We start from the raw sequence: 15,524 nt of genomic DNA on the forward strand, positions 1-15,524 counted from the left end.
AAAACCAAAAACCAGTTTAAGAGACTAAAATTACAGGTAACAAGCACAAGAGGCTAGTGAGTGGGTTGGATGGAGCATTACCTGGCCCTTAAGGTATACAGGTTTCCTGGGAGGCCCAGCGCATGGAGATTGGGTTATAGGAACAGACTGGGAGCCTTTCTGCCTTTCCTAGGGCTGGGGTAGTTTTTAATGATGGGCTTATTGACCCTCTGCTGTCCTCTGGATAGCGCAGGCCTTTCAAGAGGCAAGCCTAGGTGAGGAGGTCCAGGAAGCCCTAGAAGCCCCCCAACCCCTCCACTCCATGGACCTGGAGCCCCTGCAGGAGGGGAAAGTCAAACAGTGGCCCAAAGACACAGTCATCCTCCTGGCTTGGGGGTGGGACCTCTGAGGTCCTTAGGGGACTGGTGTGGAACCAGAGGTTCTCATAGGATTTGGGGCTGGGGGTGAGGCCACCCAAGAGGGGCTGAGTGGAGTCACAGCGAAGGTAGTGCTCTGGCCCTGGGCCTGTGGGGCTGCCCAGCACCTGCCCATAAAGGACCTGGTCATTGGTGCCAGGCTGGGGCTGGGTGGAAGCTGCTCTTGGGTCCCCCTGGAGCACATAGGCCTGGACCAAGGCGGGGAGGTCACAGGTGTTTGAGCTGTCACTGGACTCCCAGGGCCCCGGCTTCTTCTCTTCCTCCTCCAGAACTGTGATCTTGGTGATGGGTGGCATGCCAGGGTCCCGAAGGTTGGGCAGCTGGAAGGTCTCCTGGGCACAAGGACACAGGATGAGGGCATGGTTCATTTCAGATGTCTGCCCCAGCCACTGTCCCTTCCTGAGTTGGGTCAGTTGTGGGAGGTCCCTGCTGCTGTCTGCCAGAACACAAAGGGTTACACCTGGAAAGCACCTCTGTTTTTCTGACATGTGTGAAATGCTGTTCAGACTCAGCACTGTGGATCTTCCTGGTTCATAGTGAGGCAACTGAGGCTTTGAGATGGGCAAAGCTGGGATTCATTACTGAGGTCTGCTTCACTCCACAGGGAGGGAGTCTTGCTAGAAGTGATGGGAAGGCCTGAGAGGGGTATCCCTTCACTTTGGGCCAACATCCCCAGCCCCATTGCCCTTTGCCTCCAGGGTTCTCACCTCTGCCATGATGGTGGGTACCCAGGAGCCCAGGCTGCTGTGGGCTGGGTCTGGGACACTTGGCCACAGGGGATTCTTCCTGCTGGAGAAGGGGGCAGGTGAAGGCTGGGTCAGACATGCTCTCCCACCTCTTCATCTTTTGTCCCACTCACCCAGCAGCTGAAGAGCTGCAGCTGCCCCTCAGTGCAGGAGAGAAAGGTGAAGGACCCAGACTCCCAGACATGGGCCCCAAGGTCTGGGAAGGCTGGAAGGGACTTAGACTGGCCCAACTGGGCCAGCAGTTCTCTGTGGATAGGAGAAGCTGGGTGTCAGGTCTTTCAAAGGACTCACCTGGGGCTACAGCAGAAGCAGGCAGTCCCACAGAGACAGATGAGCAAGAGCAGGAGGCCGAACAGACCCAGGAGGATGTGTAGCTCGGACCCCTCTGGGATGAGGGGAAGGCCAGAAGAGGTTAGAGTGCAAGTAGGTGGGTCTGGGTTTCCTTCATCAGGCTTGGATCCATGGGCAGGGCTGGGCCTCCTCCCTCAGACTAGGGGATCCAAAGTCAGGGCCCTGTCTACTCTCAAAATCAGGATCCTTTGGGTAGGGCACCCTCCTGACAGCCGTCTCTGCCCAGCCCCCCCTCCCTTACCTAGCGCCAAGGTCATCAGGGTGAGGCCTGTACTGTTGGTGGCCCCGGCCTGGCTTGAGGCCATGAGGTGGACATGATACATGCTGGCGGGCTCCAGACCTTGGAGGATGAAACCACTGGAGGAGGTGTTCAGGATGGTGGCTAGGAGGGGGGGCATATGGTCAGCCTAGCTCTGGTGCTGCAGCTGCCTTCATGGCTGCTGATCACCCCTCCTGGGCCTCCCTGGGGCTGTAGGGCACTGAGAATAGACTCACAGAAGGACTGGTACTGAGCATTGGTCCAGAAGATGGTGTAGTGGGTAAGGGGGCTTTTCCCCAGCTCAGGGGGTTCAGGCACCCACTCCAGCTGTGCCCAGGTCTTGCCAATGTGCCTTAGGTGCAGCTCTGGGGCGCGGGAGGGAGCTGCAGAAGAGAGAAGTATGGGGGCTAAAGGCAGTGGCCAGGGCAGAGAGCCCATTGGATTCTTTGTGGCTCCTGGACCCAGGAACCGGGACATACTGTGGAGTGGGTGAGAAAGGAGTCGGAGAGAACTCGTGTCCAAGCCTCATTTTCGCAGGGGCTTCATCTGAATCCCATCTACTGCTAATAAGTGGCTGAGTCAGGATTTGAACCTGGTTCTGAAGCCTCCCAGTCTGATTTCTGCCGGGCCTGATTTTGTCTGACTCACTATCTGATTTCTGCCACTCACCCTCTGCATTTATGCCAGGTTCTAGGTCCAACTGCTGTAAGATGTGATACCTGATTTCTGTAATGGCAAGGATTGGTTTTTGCCAGACTTGCTCCCTGAATTCTGCCAAACTCACTGTCTAGTTTTTATCACCCCACAACCTGATTTCTGTCTAGCTGCAGGTGTCCAGTGTAAGCCAGGGGTAATATCAGGATTGGAGAGACCCTCTCCAGGGCCAGAAGGAGGAGAGAGAAAATGTTCCTCATATTCCTGACTGCTGGGGCCCAGGCAGGTCTCGGGGGAGAGAGAAGAGGATTCTGGAAAGGGGTCTGATGGCTGACTAACCCATCTCTTGGGAGTAGGCATAGACGTGCTGGGAGTGTCCCATGATGTCCTGATACAGAGGAGTCACAGTGATCTCATAGAGCTGAAAGGGCCTGATGTTCTCTGTAGAGAAAAAGTGGGGTAGGCACTCTGGTTAGGGGCTAACCTCTGCTGATGATCAGGAGCTAACCTTTAGTCAGGGCTAACCTGGCCTCAAGATGCAGGGCTAACCTCTAGAATCTCTTCTTCAGATCATTTGATGGAGGTTAGGGAAGAAAAGTGAAAGAGAGAGCTGGAAGGGTAGCAGGGTCAGGGCTGTAGAGAGAGAGGTCAGGTTAGACTGTAGGAAGAACTTCCTGATTGTGAGGATATGAGAACAGTGAAAGATCAAGAAAGGCTGGGGAATCTGCTTCTGCCTACTGTCAGACAAGCCCTGTCTCCCCCTCTCCTGGGTCTTGCCCACCCACCCAGCCTTCCAGGCCTGCCTCACCCTGCAGCAGAGTCCCCGTAATGCTCCCATTATGCTCTATCCTCCAGGTCTTATTGCTGCTGCTGGGACTGGGGTAACCCAGGCCCCACTCAATCACATAGCCCTGGGGCTGAAGGCTGGGGGGCTCCCAGCCCACCCAGAGGCTGTATGGGTCCCGGGCCTTGGCATGGAGTTTGGCCAGGGGTGGGCCTGGAAACAGAGTGGGAAATGGTGGAATGATGGTTAAAAGAATGCAGGCCCCAGAGCCAGAAGCCTGGGTTCAAATCCTAGCCTTGCTACTTACAGGCTGGGTGACCTTGGGTATGTCAGCATCTGAGCCTCAGTGTCCTCATCTGTAAAGTGGAAATGATGATAAAATTTTCTATTTCATAGGGTCTTGGTGCAGATTAAATGAGATGATGCACGGAACAAGCCTAACATAGTGCCTAGTGCAGTGTGGTACTTGATAGTAACAGCTAACAATACAGTTCTTGGTATGTGCCAGGCATAGTCTTTGATGTATGTTGATTCACTGAATCCTCTAACAGTCACACCAGGAAGGTACTACTGTTGTCCCCATTCTATCAATGAGAAAACCGAGAGACACAGAGAGGTTAAGTAACTTATCAGCACACAGCTAGTAAGTGGGAATATTAACTACTGTTATTGTTTCTGTGATTATTAGTCCCACCTTGTGAGAACTCATGTCTGGGGGCGGTGGGGATGGTGGTGCCTGAACCACTGAGAAAGAGCAATTAGCTCATGGACTGTGTTCCATGTGAAAAAGCTTAGGGCTTTCTCTCTCAGCTTTCTTGGTAGAATGGACTCTGTGTATGTGTGTGCGTGTGTAGATACCACTAACAGCTTAACCTGGTTCTGGGTAATGATAATAATAGGTAACACATATTGAACAGTGGTTTGTGCCAGCACACGTCTGAACTCATGTAGTCCTCATAACAACCCTCAGTAGGCACTGTTATCATCCCCATTTGCTTGCCAGGGGGGTAAACAGAGGCCAGGGAGGGAAAGTTACTAGCCCAGGTCACACTGTTAGCAAGTGATGGGACTAGATTTGAACCCAGGCAGTCTAGCCTTCAGATTTACATGCTTAACTACAGTGTTCTTCTGGTTGCCAGCCCTCTTTACCTCTGCTCTCCAAGACCACTGGAGTGGGACGAGATATCCCGGCTGTGTTATAGGCCGCAATGTCCACCTCCCGGGCTTCTGAAGGCAGGTGGAAGGTGCAGTCTAGCTCCGTGGTGTTGCAGAGGGGCAGGGCAGCCCCAGCCTGGCCTGAGGGGCTCCAAGAGACTAGGTATCCTTGGATCTGCCCACTGTCTTCCTCCAAGGGCATTGGCTATGGCAGGCATAGGAGGAAAAATATAAGGGGGAGTGTACAGCTCATCCTGAGTTGGAGAGGGCTTCTAGGTAGGGGTGGATGGATCGTAGGAGCTGTGCCCCTCAGGCTGGGAGCAGGGTTCCCACCTCCTTCCTCCTTCCCTCTGTTCTCTTGTGCCAGGCTCTAGTGGGGAGGGAAGGAAGAAGCAAGTTGGTACACACAGCAGGCCCTTAACTATTCACTGAACTGACCCTTTGGGGCAGAGGTGAGTCCTGCATTGTAGTCTCTCCAGAAGGTCACTATTCAGCTTCCTAGGCACATGCAAAGTGCATGCAAGTTACATACAATTGCCTCCAAACCTCCCAGACCTGTTGGAGTCTTGAGCCCCAGTCTGCAGGGTCTGACTGGGTTGGAGGAGATCTCAGGGGCGGAGGGTTGGCCTTTAGAGGCAGTCACCTTCCAGAACAGCCGCACATCCACTGTCCTGGGGTCCAATTTCCTCTGCCGCCACCATGTGTCCAGTCTGACAGTGGGGGCTGTGGATGGCATGACAGGAGAGGGTCAGTCAGGGAGGTCCCTGAGGGCTGGACTGGGGACTGATGGCTGCATCCAGCCTCTCATCACTACTTACCCCGTTCGGCGGTTCTCAGCTCTAGGCTGGGGCTCCAGTTGCTCCAGTGGCCAGGCAGGGGCCAGCGTGTGCAGCGCATCTGCAAGGCGTAGGTTGTGGCTGGAAGGAGCCCACAGAGCTCATACTGGAAGTTCCCGGGGGGCAGGGGGGCCACCTGGTGGGGGGGCATGACTCTGAGTCTGGCTCTCTGCACAACTTCCAGTGCCAGCTCGAGCCCAGCTTACACTCCCCTCAGCCACCCCCACGTCAGACTCCTGAGGTTGCCCTCAGCCTCACCAGTGCCCAGCTGGCTTCTCCACGCTGCGGCTGGTGGCGCAACTCACACTTCTGTTCCACATACAGGCTTGGCTTCCATAGCTCCCAGCGCAGCCGCAGGCAGCCAGGCTGGGGTGGGGCCACCTCAGGGCTGGGGTCCAGGGCCCACAGTGTGGGGGGCTCTAGTTTCACTGCAAGGAGTGGGGTTGTCAGAGCCTCTCCCTGCCCCACCCTATAGAGCTCTACCTTAGTTTCCTCTTGTCTTCCTGTCTCTGGTTCTGTTTTCCTCCCTGGGACTCCATCTATGTGGTCTCTGTCTCTGTCTCTCTCTGTCTCTTTTCATCTTTGTCTATGTTGCCATGTTTCTGTGGTTCTGTCTCTGTGTATATGTGTCTTTTTCTCTCTAGGTCTCTGTTTCATGCTCCTGCCCCAGGGCCTTTGCATTGGTTGTTACTGCTGCTTGGAACACTCCCCCCTCCCCCCAGGTATCTAGTGTCTTGCTCCCTCATTCCTTACAAGGATCTGCTTAATCGTCACCTTCTTCTTGAGGCCTTTCCTGACTACCCTATTAAAATAGGCACCTGCCCCACCCCCACTCTCCCTATGCCTGTCTCCTCCTTTAATTCCACTTATCATCAGCTGACATTCTATTATTTTTATTTTGCCCACTGGAATGTAAAAATCTGAGGGCAGGATTTTTGACATTTTGTTCACTGCTGTGTCCCTGTACATACAACAATGCCTCATACATAGTGGGCACTTCAAGAAGTTTGCTGAAAGAATGAATGGATGTATCTCCTTGCCACTGTCTCTTTTCCATGTCACTGGGTCTATGTCTCCATTTCTCTGTCTCTCTTCTCTGCCTCTATCTCTAGGTCTTGCAGTGTCTCCTTGACTGTCACTGGGGCTGTGTTTCCCTCTCTGTGCTTCTATGGGTCTGCCCATTTGGGGGGCCTCTCCCCTCCCTCCACACCCAGCATCACCCACCAACATCCATGGGATTAAGACACAACTGTGGGGACACGCTGGTCCCCAGTGCATTCTCTGCCTGCACCCAGAGGCCCATATTCTGGTACAACAGCAGGTGTTTGCGAGGGATGGAGCAGTGGCTCTGCCCGGCCTCAGGCACGCAGTCCAGGATGAAGTCCTCTTGGGTCCGACAGTCGCCCCGGCTCCTGCCAATAGGACAGGCTTGAGAGCCAAGCAGAGGAAGAAAGCGGGCTGCCTTCTCCCTCCCATCTTTGCCTGAGGCTCCCCCATCCCCACCGTCCTACCATGTCCGATCCCAGGACCCAAAGGGAAGGGGCTGGGGTGGGGACCTTTACTTACTTGAAGCTCTTCAGGGTGAAGTTGGTGGGCAGGTGGGTCTCGGGTCCTGGCTCCCACTGGCAGGTAAGGCTGTTGGTTGTGAGGTTCATGAAGCAGGACAGGTTGTGGGGTGTGGCAGGAGGGTCTGTGCGTGGGTTGGGAAGAATGTGAGGGCTTTGGGTGGGACTACTCAGAAAGCTCCCACTGGGACCAGTTGGCCTTGTTCCCTTGCCCTGGGCCGTTCCCTCTGGGGTCACCTTGTCCATCCCCTGTCTCCATGCAGAGTGACTTGGAGAGGCAGCCCTGAGGGATACCAAGTTACAGGAATGTATGGGGGCAAGCATCACAGACCCCCAGCAGCCTGGTGGTCCCCCACCTCCAAGCCCTCCAACTCCAGATCCTTTTGTCAGTGACAGTGTAGTGTTTGGGTTTTTATCTCAGTTCTGTCATTCATTAGCTGTGTGATCTTGAAGTTAACTGCTCTGTGCCTCAATATCCTCACCTGTAAAATAGGGGTAATGGTAATATACCAACCCCCTAGGGTTATTGTGAGGGCTAAATGAGTGACTACACATGATGTGCTCAGAACAGTGCCTGGCACATCATAAGTGCTATGTAAATATTAGCTGCTTCTATTATTACTATTATTTTTTGTGGCTGGCCAGTATGGGGATCTGAACGTGCGATCTTGGTGTTATAAGGCTGTGCTCTAACGAACTGAGCTAACTGGCAAGCCTACTTCTATTATTGATTCTTAAACAAAAACCTTGGGTTTTGTTTTTTCATATGATTTAGCATGGCACAAACTCCATCCTGCTCAGTTTGAAAAGAAGGCTGAGACCGGGATGGGGGAGGTGCTGGGCACAAGAGCAGCTGGTGGAGAATGTCCTCCCTGGAGACACCTCCTATGGCTGAGAAGTTGGGCTTGCTCAGCAGCTGTATGAGCGAGCGGTGGTTACTGCTCTGGGTTTAGAGCCACACTGCCTGATATAAATCTTGGGCCCATCCTTATTATTAGTGTGTGACCCTCAACAAGTCACTTAGCCTTCCTGAATGTTAGTTTCCTCATCTGCAAAATGGGGCTAAATAGTAACACCCATTGGTAGGGAAGATTACCTGATATCATGCCCATCGAGTGCTTATTGAGCAAGAGCTCAACAGGTAATAGCTCTTATTAGTACTGACAGGAGGGTATTGGAGGCAGAGTGGGTGGATGGCTGGAGGGACTTACAGCCTGCCCGCAGCTCAGCCTGGTCCAGGATCTGCAGGCTGTTGCTCCAGTGCAGGCAGCAGGAGAGAAAGGCCTGAGTGTGGTTGAGGTGGGGCAGAGTGATGGTAGATTCCTGGGTCCCATCAGGCAAGCGCTGCTGTCTTCCCCCAGGTTGAAGCTCTGCTCCCAGTCTCCACAGAATCTGTGACTCCAGGTCCAGGTGGCTGCAGTTCTGGTTGATGGTGCAGGAGGCTGTGATGGGATCTCCTAGGCGGACAATAGGGGCTGAGAGGCTGATGTGCCCGCACTCCTCCAGGCCTGGGGTGGATGAGAAGGGGCCATGAATGACTCCTCTGCCTGGCAGAGATGGGCTGTAATCTGGGCCTTTGCACTCTTAGACTCAGGGCCCTCACTTTCTGGCCTCACCCTGCAAGACATGGGAGCTAGAATGGGTAGGGTGTATGGGGACAGCGAGAGGATATAAGGGCTGAGATAGAGATAGTGATGAGCTGGTAAATGTTTATCAACATACAGAGAAAAACAGACCCTGATTTGTAGTACGTGTCACTTCCCGTGGTGTAAGTACTCCCACCATAGCTGATTTCAAGCTACTAATGTGACATCACTGAACACAGAGTTGGGAAGAGATGTGCACAATCACCTCTTACAGCCGGCACCAGCATATCACCAGATAGGGATGAGTCCCCTCCCCAAAGGTGGTGAAAGCAATGACTAGAATGATAAGCACCCACAGCCACAGCAATCTTTTCACAATTCATATCTGATTGTGTTACCCCATCTCGATCACAGCACTTCAACAGAACGTTATTGCTGTGAAAGGCAGTGTGGTGTGATGATAAGAGCATGGACATTGGAACTAGACTGCCTAGCCTTAAATCCTGGTTCTGTCTAATTATGTGATCCTGGTATGTTTCTGAGACTTTCTGTGCCTCGGTTTTCTCATCTGTAAAATGAAGAAAAAGATAGTCTCTACCTTAGTGTTGCTGGAAGAATTAGATGTGATAATGTACATATGTGAGGCACTTAGAACACTGTGTGGCATGTGTTTGCTGCCATGGTTTAGGATAAAGACCCAAATTCTTCATGCAGCCCTTGTGGCCTGTCCCTGACTAACCCTCTCAGTTCCTGTTCAGACCATTCTCTTAGCTCCAGCCATTCTTGCTGTTTCTTGAAATCACCATGATCTTCCCAATCAGGATTTTTGCACTGGCTTTTCCTTTTAGAGGTGCTCCCACCCCTCCTCTTTGACCTGGTTGACATTTAAGTATCTTGGGGGAACCAGACAATGCCCTAGCCAATCAGACCAGGCCAAGCCCCCTGTACTTTCTAAAAGCTCTCAATATCCTTCATTATTACAGAGTCTTGTGATTATTTGCTTACCTGTCTCCCCAGCTAGACTATAAGTTCTGTAAGGCCAGAGACCTTGGCTGTTTTGTTCATTACTGTACTCCTGGTGCCTGGCACAAAGTAGGCCCTTGGCAGATACTTATTGAATAAATAAGCAAGTAAACATGGACTTTGCATACAACACCTTCCTCCTCTCTCAGCTGTTCTTAGGCCCATTTTACTGATAGGGATGCTGAGGCCCAAAGAGGAGAAGCAATTTGTCCAAGGTCACAGAGCAAGTTCATGATTCTCAACATGTGGCTCCTACTGCTTCACAGATTCAGAATTTCAGGCTGGAAGGAACTTTACAGAGCTGTTTACTTCAAAACTCCACCTGATGCTATGTCCTCTAGAGTAGGGCTTAGGTGGCCTGTTTTGCTATGGCCTGCCAGCTAAGAATGGTTTTTACATTTTTAAAGAGTTGAAAACAAACAAAACAAACACCAAATAAGAACATGCAACAGAGACTATGTGGCCTGCAAAGCCTAAATATTACTGTCAGACAATGTTTGTCAGCCCCTGCTATGCAGTGTTCCTGTTAATCTTGGCCTCACCTTGCATACTGCCAGAGATGGGAAGCTCTCCACCTTTCAAGACCCTTTTCATGGTTGGAGAGCTGTGTCTGGGCTTCCTCATTTTACAATGAAAACTGTCTCTTTGCGGCTTCCACCCTGATCCCTTTGCTGTCCACCTAGATGTTCCTTCTGATAGCCTGGCAGAGACTTGGGGACAAGACCTGCATCCCCCTGGCCTTTTCCAGGCTGACCAGCCCAGGTGCTCTCACCACTTCTCTTGGGTGGTGGTTTGCCTGTGGAGGTATGTAGGTGGGAGCTCAGCTATCCCACATTGGTGGCTCAGTCTTGAGTTTCTTGGGATTCTCTGGGAATCCCAGGAACCGTGGGGCAGTGCAGGGAAGCGATTTCATCCCCTACCCTGAAGATCTCTCTCTGTAACTCCCCTCTCCCAATTGTACCCCACCCATGGCCACACTTACTTCCTGGGAGCAGCAGGATGATCAGGGCAGCTCTGGTTAGGCTGCAGGTTCCCAGCACTGCCATAGCGCCACCTTGGTGCTCACCTGGAGGCAGAGGGGAGTAATTAAGGTTATGGGCTTTGGAGTCAGAGCTGAGCTTAATCCTTGCTTTGCCACAGTGCAGCTTTGGCCAAGTTACTTGACCTCTCTGAGCCTTAGTTTCTTTGCAAAATGGAAGTAACAGTAGCCTATACTGCTAGGGCTTTGGAAAGAAGACACAAAATTATGCAAGTCAAGGGCTTTGCACAGTGTGTGGCACATAGGAAATGAGTCTGTAAGGGACAGCTGATATTATACTGGCCTTTCAAGAAAGTGCGAGGAAAGAAATAGTGAAGAACAGCATTCTTCCCCCTTCCCTCCTGTCTAAGCTGGGCTCCCCCAGAAAGCAGAGCCTGAGATAAAGGCTTGCGGGTAGGTAGTTTATTTTGGGGAGATCCCAGGAGCAGGTGAGGGAGTGGGGAGAATGAAACAGGGAGGGAGGGAATGCCAACACAAGCTTGCATCATTAAGCTGGTTACCTCTATGGACAACTGGGGATTGATTCTGCTGGAAGCTTCCAAGGAGCCATGTAGAACACTCCTCAGAACTGTGCACCCAAGGGACAATTTATTCCTTGGATGGGAGGGAGGACAAGAATGTTTACCCACCAACTCCTGCCCCCCATTGGCAAAGGAATGCCCCCTCGGGTGTTAACTCCCTGGTATGTCCAGGTTGCACATGCATGAGTATTAGGCATGTTCTTCTGGGTAAGCCATGCCAAGGGATGCTCCTGGAAAAAAGAACTCCACGGAGCAGCTGAGGTAAGGGGCTGTTGGGTTATACCTGCAGGAAGCTGGCTGCCATGGCAATGGCTAGAGAAAAAAATGAGCTGAGAGGAAATCAGGTGGGGCACACAAAGGGTTCCACACACGCCCAATTCTGGGCACAGACCTCTAGGGCCTTTTGGGGTCAGGTGATAGTGCCTGGGTAGAGGGAGCATTGGCTCCAGTCTTAGGAAACATGCAAAAGTTCCTACCACTGGGGTAGATGTCCAGCCTAACACTCCACTCTGTTCCCATTTGAGACTTGGGGTCAGGCACGTGATCCTCCAGCACTAGTTGGTGCTCTTGGCAGATCAGTGGGAATCGCTGACCAGCCTGCAAGTATATATAATCGTATGGACATGTACATGGAGGTGGTGTCCAAGCAGATCCCCTGTGTTCAGCAGGGAGAAAACTAGGAGAATCTTCTCTCTCTACCAGACAGATGTGTGAATAAGAACTGCCAAAATACCCGAGGTTGTTCCTGCTTGCAGGGGCCCTACGCAACCCCTCAGCCTATCCATATATATTGCAGTATCAGGATACTCAATGACTGCTATCCCATAAGTCACCTTTGTGCAGATCAGGAAAAACACTCTTCCTATGGGCAGATGCAGCCCCATATTAGGACCTGGCAAGTGGAGAACAGGCTGGATTTCAGCCTCAGTTGCCCCTCAGTTGGGCAGTTTCGTGCAGTGAGAAACCTGCACAACTGTCCGGACCACTCCTGTCTACCAGCAGTTGGTAACCTTCTTACTACAGCACACCAGTTTGATTATCTCCCCCAAACACTGGTTGGAGAGAATTTAGTCTCCTAGGCCCAGAATTTGGGACACTGGTTCCCAGCTCCATGTGTTTTTGATCATACCCCAGGCTTGCTGCCCTAGTAGGGGTCAGCTTCAGGCCCAGCCTATGCCCAGTGGGGTACCACCTTATCCCTCTCCACTGACTTCTGTCCAGAGCAGGCAACCAAACCCCGAGAGGCTCAGGCATCCTCCCCCTGGGTTGCTGGGTGTTGGCGTGTTTGGCATCAGTCCCTAGTCCCCTACAGCAGCCCTGGGCATCCTCCACCCTGATTGAGCGGGATCTGGGGCCCGTTGGAGTGTGGTCTTACTCTCTGGGGGCCAGTATGCAAAGGTGTTGGGAGTCCAGCACTGAGTCAGATCACCTGATCTGAACTCTGGCTCCACCACTTACCAGTTCTGCGACTTTGGATGAGTTACTTCATCTTTCCAAGCCTCAGCTTCTCCATCTGTGAAAAAGGGATAACAGTAGCACCCACTTCTCAGAGTGGTTGTGAGGATGAAATGATATGATTATTAAAAAAGCGCTCAGCGCTGTGCCCAACATAGAGTAAGCACTTAATAGCCATAGGTTATTTTCACGAACCATAGAGCAGGACACCACATCATGCAATCCAGCATGGTTTGTGCCCCTCACCCCGCTCCTGGCTGTGTGATCACCACCTCCTAGGACTGCCACCTTGTCTTTATCTTTGTCACACTGCACGGTTTCCAAGCCCCATTTCTGGATCCCCTCCTTCTGGCTCCCTGGCCCCCCAGTCTCTCCCCCTCACTCCAGCTGTCTCTGCCAGGCTCTCCAGGTTCTCTGACTCTGTCCCAGCACACATGATGCCTCCTGGAGTTGCTGCCCTCACGACCCCTTTTCCTACTTTCTCTCTTCCTTCCTGTCACATGCACCCTTCTCCCTCGCTCTCCCTTCTCCAGTTCACACCCCGCTCTCCCCTGTTCTATCTACTCTCACCTCAGGATTCTTTCTGTGGGAAGAGGTGGGGGATAGAGGAGGAGGCTGGGAATAAACGGAGGGAGAGGCCTTCCCAGATGTGGTTGAGGGAGAGATAGAGAGAGAGAGGTGGGAGGAGTAACGGAGCGAGGCAGAGACTAGGATAACCACAGACTGAAGTGACAGAGAGACCCACAGCGATAAAGACTGAGGCAGGAGAGACGTCGAGACAGAGAAAAAGAGCCTGGGCCTGGGACAAATACACTGACCCAGAGAGACACAGGCCCTCACGGTCCGAGATGCAGTCTTAGCCCGAGAGCTTGATTCAAGAGACAAAGAGAAACCTGAGAGACAGAAAGACTCTGAGACAGACAGAAACTCAGAGAGAAAGCAAGCCAGAGAGCTGCAGAGGAGGAAAGGCCAAGATGGAGGGTAAAACAGAGACCGAGACAGGACTGGAGCATGCAGACACACAGGTTTGCAGAGGCAGAGACATGGAAAGCGAGGACGATTATGCCCGTCCCTGAGCCCAGCTAGGGGTCATCAAAGAAATACTTGTCTGTTTGTGACCTCCCTGATGTACCTCCCTTTCTCCAAAGTGGGGACATTCCTGGGAAAAGAGACTTGGTCCAGGGCTCCTGGTTCCAAGGGGTGAATCCTGAAGGCAGGAGCCTGGCCCCAAGCCTTGGCCCCCCAGACACAGGCACTTGGCAGAGCTGGACGAGTGAGCCTGGGAGTCCAGGTCTCCACCAAGCCCAAGGCTCGGTCCCTCCCTGGGGATCCCCTACTCACGCTGAAGCCTGTGGGCAGGCACCCGCCCGGCCTCCCTGGTCTCTCCTCTCTTCTTCAAGGCAAGTTCCTGAAACCAGCCACAGTCCAGCCTCCCTCCCCAGGACTGTCGTTAATGGCTCAGCCTCTGACAGGCCCGGGGTCTGGGGATTGCAACACCTTCCCAGCCTCCCTCCTGCCCTCCCTCGCGCCGCCCCTTCCTCCCAGGAAGGAGCCTGTGAGTGAGGGAAACTGGTGAGGCCTGGGCAGCCTTCCTGCCTCAGGGATCTTAAAGGGTTGGGGGATGTGGCAATGATGTCCCCTTCCCCTACCTCCGGATTTACTGAGCTCAAAGTTTTGAGGCTGGGCAGGGCCCAGGTTCCAACCTGGCTGGGTGTCATATTGTGCGATCTGCCCTGGGGCAGCATCACTTGGAGACAGACCCTGGCTGCAAGGCTCACTCAGCCCCAAGCCTCTTTTCGACACTAGCCTTGGGGCCCTGATCCTCACCATACTCAGGACGGTGTCCTCTAGGCCCCAGGGAATTTTATAACAGTATTCTCTGCTCATTTCGCCATTGCCCATAGGCCAGGCAGATGGGGATCTGGGGGCTCTGGGGACAAGACAGGGGGATGTTCTGGTGAGGTGCAGGGTCTTCATATGTTCACTAAAAATCAGTAACGTTTACTCACGATGGTTCTGTGACAATGGATACTTTTTAACCAAGTGAAATAGACTACATTTTATGTCTTTCATTGTCATATCCATGATTGCCCTGCAATTGTTTAGGAATAATTTTCTGAAGAGGGTTCACACTGCTCATAGTTTATTGGATTCATAACCCAAAAAAGGTTAGGTACCAACAGAGTGTCCATAACCTATGATCCTATTCTTTTTGTGTGTGTGTGGGGGGGCGGCTGGCCAGTATGGGGATCTGAATCCGTGACCTTGGTGTTATAAGGCTGTGCTCTAACCAACTGAACTATCTGGCCGCCCCCTCCTATGATCCTGTTTAGGAATAGTGGGCTTCTGGGTTTGGTGCAAGGGGGCAGACCTGGGCTGCAGTTCTGGTTCCAGACTGAATTACCCAACTGCCTCCTACAACCTCCCCAAGATGTCCCACAGGCTCTATAATGCTCAGCAAGTCTCATTGGCTCTTCTTTTCAAATACAACCAGAATCCTGGGTATCCAGGTATTTGTTGTAAACAACTTGGCTCTATGTTTGAATATTTTCATGACATCATGTTGGAAAATAGAAATACCACTTAAACCAATACCAGCCAGGTCCAAGCCACCCTTATCTCTTGCCTAGATCATTGAAAGAGTCCTCTCCTTGGTCTCCTGTGTCCACTCATCCTTGTTCTCAACTTGTCTATTGCTCCTTCAGTAGCTAGTGTGTTAGTGATCAAGCAGAAGTCAGATCATGTCATCCTCTGTCTCAGACCCTTCAATGGCTCCCATCTCACTCAGAGTCAAAGTAAAAGCCCTTTCAATGGTCTACAAAGCCCTGTATGACCTGGCACCCCCATTACCTCCCTGACTCTCTCCTATTATTCTCCAGTTTTGCTGCTTTGCTCCAGCCATTCTGTTTTCCTTGTTTCTTGAGCTCGTTATGCTGCCTCCTGCCTCAGGGCCTTTGCACTTTCTGTTTCTTTTGCCTGGATTTCTCCCCCCAAATAGCTACATGGGTCACTCCCTCTCCTTCTTCAGGCCTTTGCGCAAATGTCACCTTCTCATTGAGGCCTTCTCTGACCACCCTTTTAAAAAATTGCACCCCATAGCTATCCCTTTTTTCCGCATATTCCTTTTCACCATC

General features: G+C 52.3%; 1 protein-coding gene across 2 annotated transcripts; it reads right to left on the reverse strand.

The window, feature by feature from the left end:
- Positions 1-274: 274 nt before the first annotated feature.
- On the reverse strand, positions 275-10,421 carry CSF3R (colony stimulating factor 3 receptor). 2 transcript variants are annotated; one of them, XM_063106740.1, is made up of 15 exons: positions 10,358-10,421; positions 7,978-8,274; positions 6,768-6,891; positions 6,426-6,613; positions 5,460-5,629; positions 5,184-5,337; positions 5,009-5,088; positions 4,360-4,570; positions 3,235-3,423; positions 2,766-2,867; positions 2,009-2,155; positions 1,755-1,895; positions 1,454-1,547; positions 1,124-1,205; positions 275-748 (listed from the first exon to the last, which is right to left on the reverse strand). In XM_063106740.1, exons 1-15 carry the CDS (start codon positions 10,419-10,421, stop codon positions 275-277), a joined length of 2,517 nt encoding a protein of 838 aa, XP_062962810.1. The 2 variants fall into 2 exon arrangements, with proteins under 2 accessions (XP_062962810.1, XP_062962809.1); XM_063106739.1 differs by having other exon boundaries at positions 275-815; positions 1,074-1,205.
- Positions 10,422-15,524: the final 5,103 nt, after the last annotated feature.

The sequence above is a fragment of the Cynocephalus volans genome, chromosome 8, assembly GCF_027409185.1.
Source record: "Cynocephalus volans isolate mCynVol1 chromosome 8, mCynVol1.pri, whole genome shotgun sequence".
NCBI lineage: Eukaryota > Metazoa > Chordata > Mammalia > Dermoptera > Cynocephalidae > Cynocephalus > Cynocephalus volans.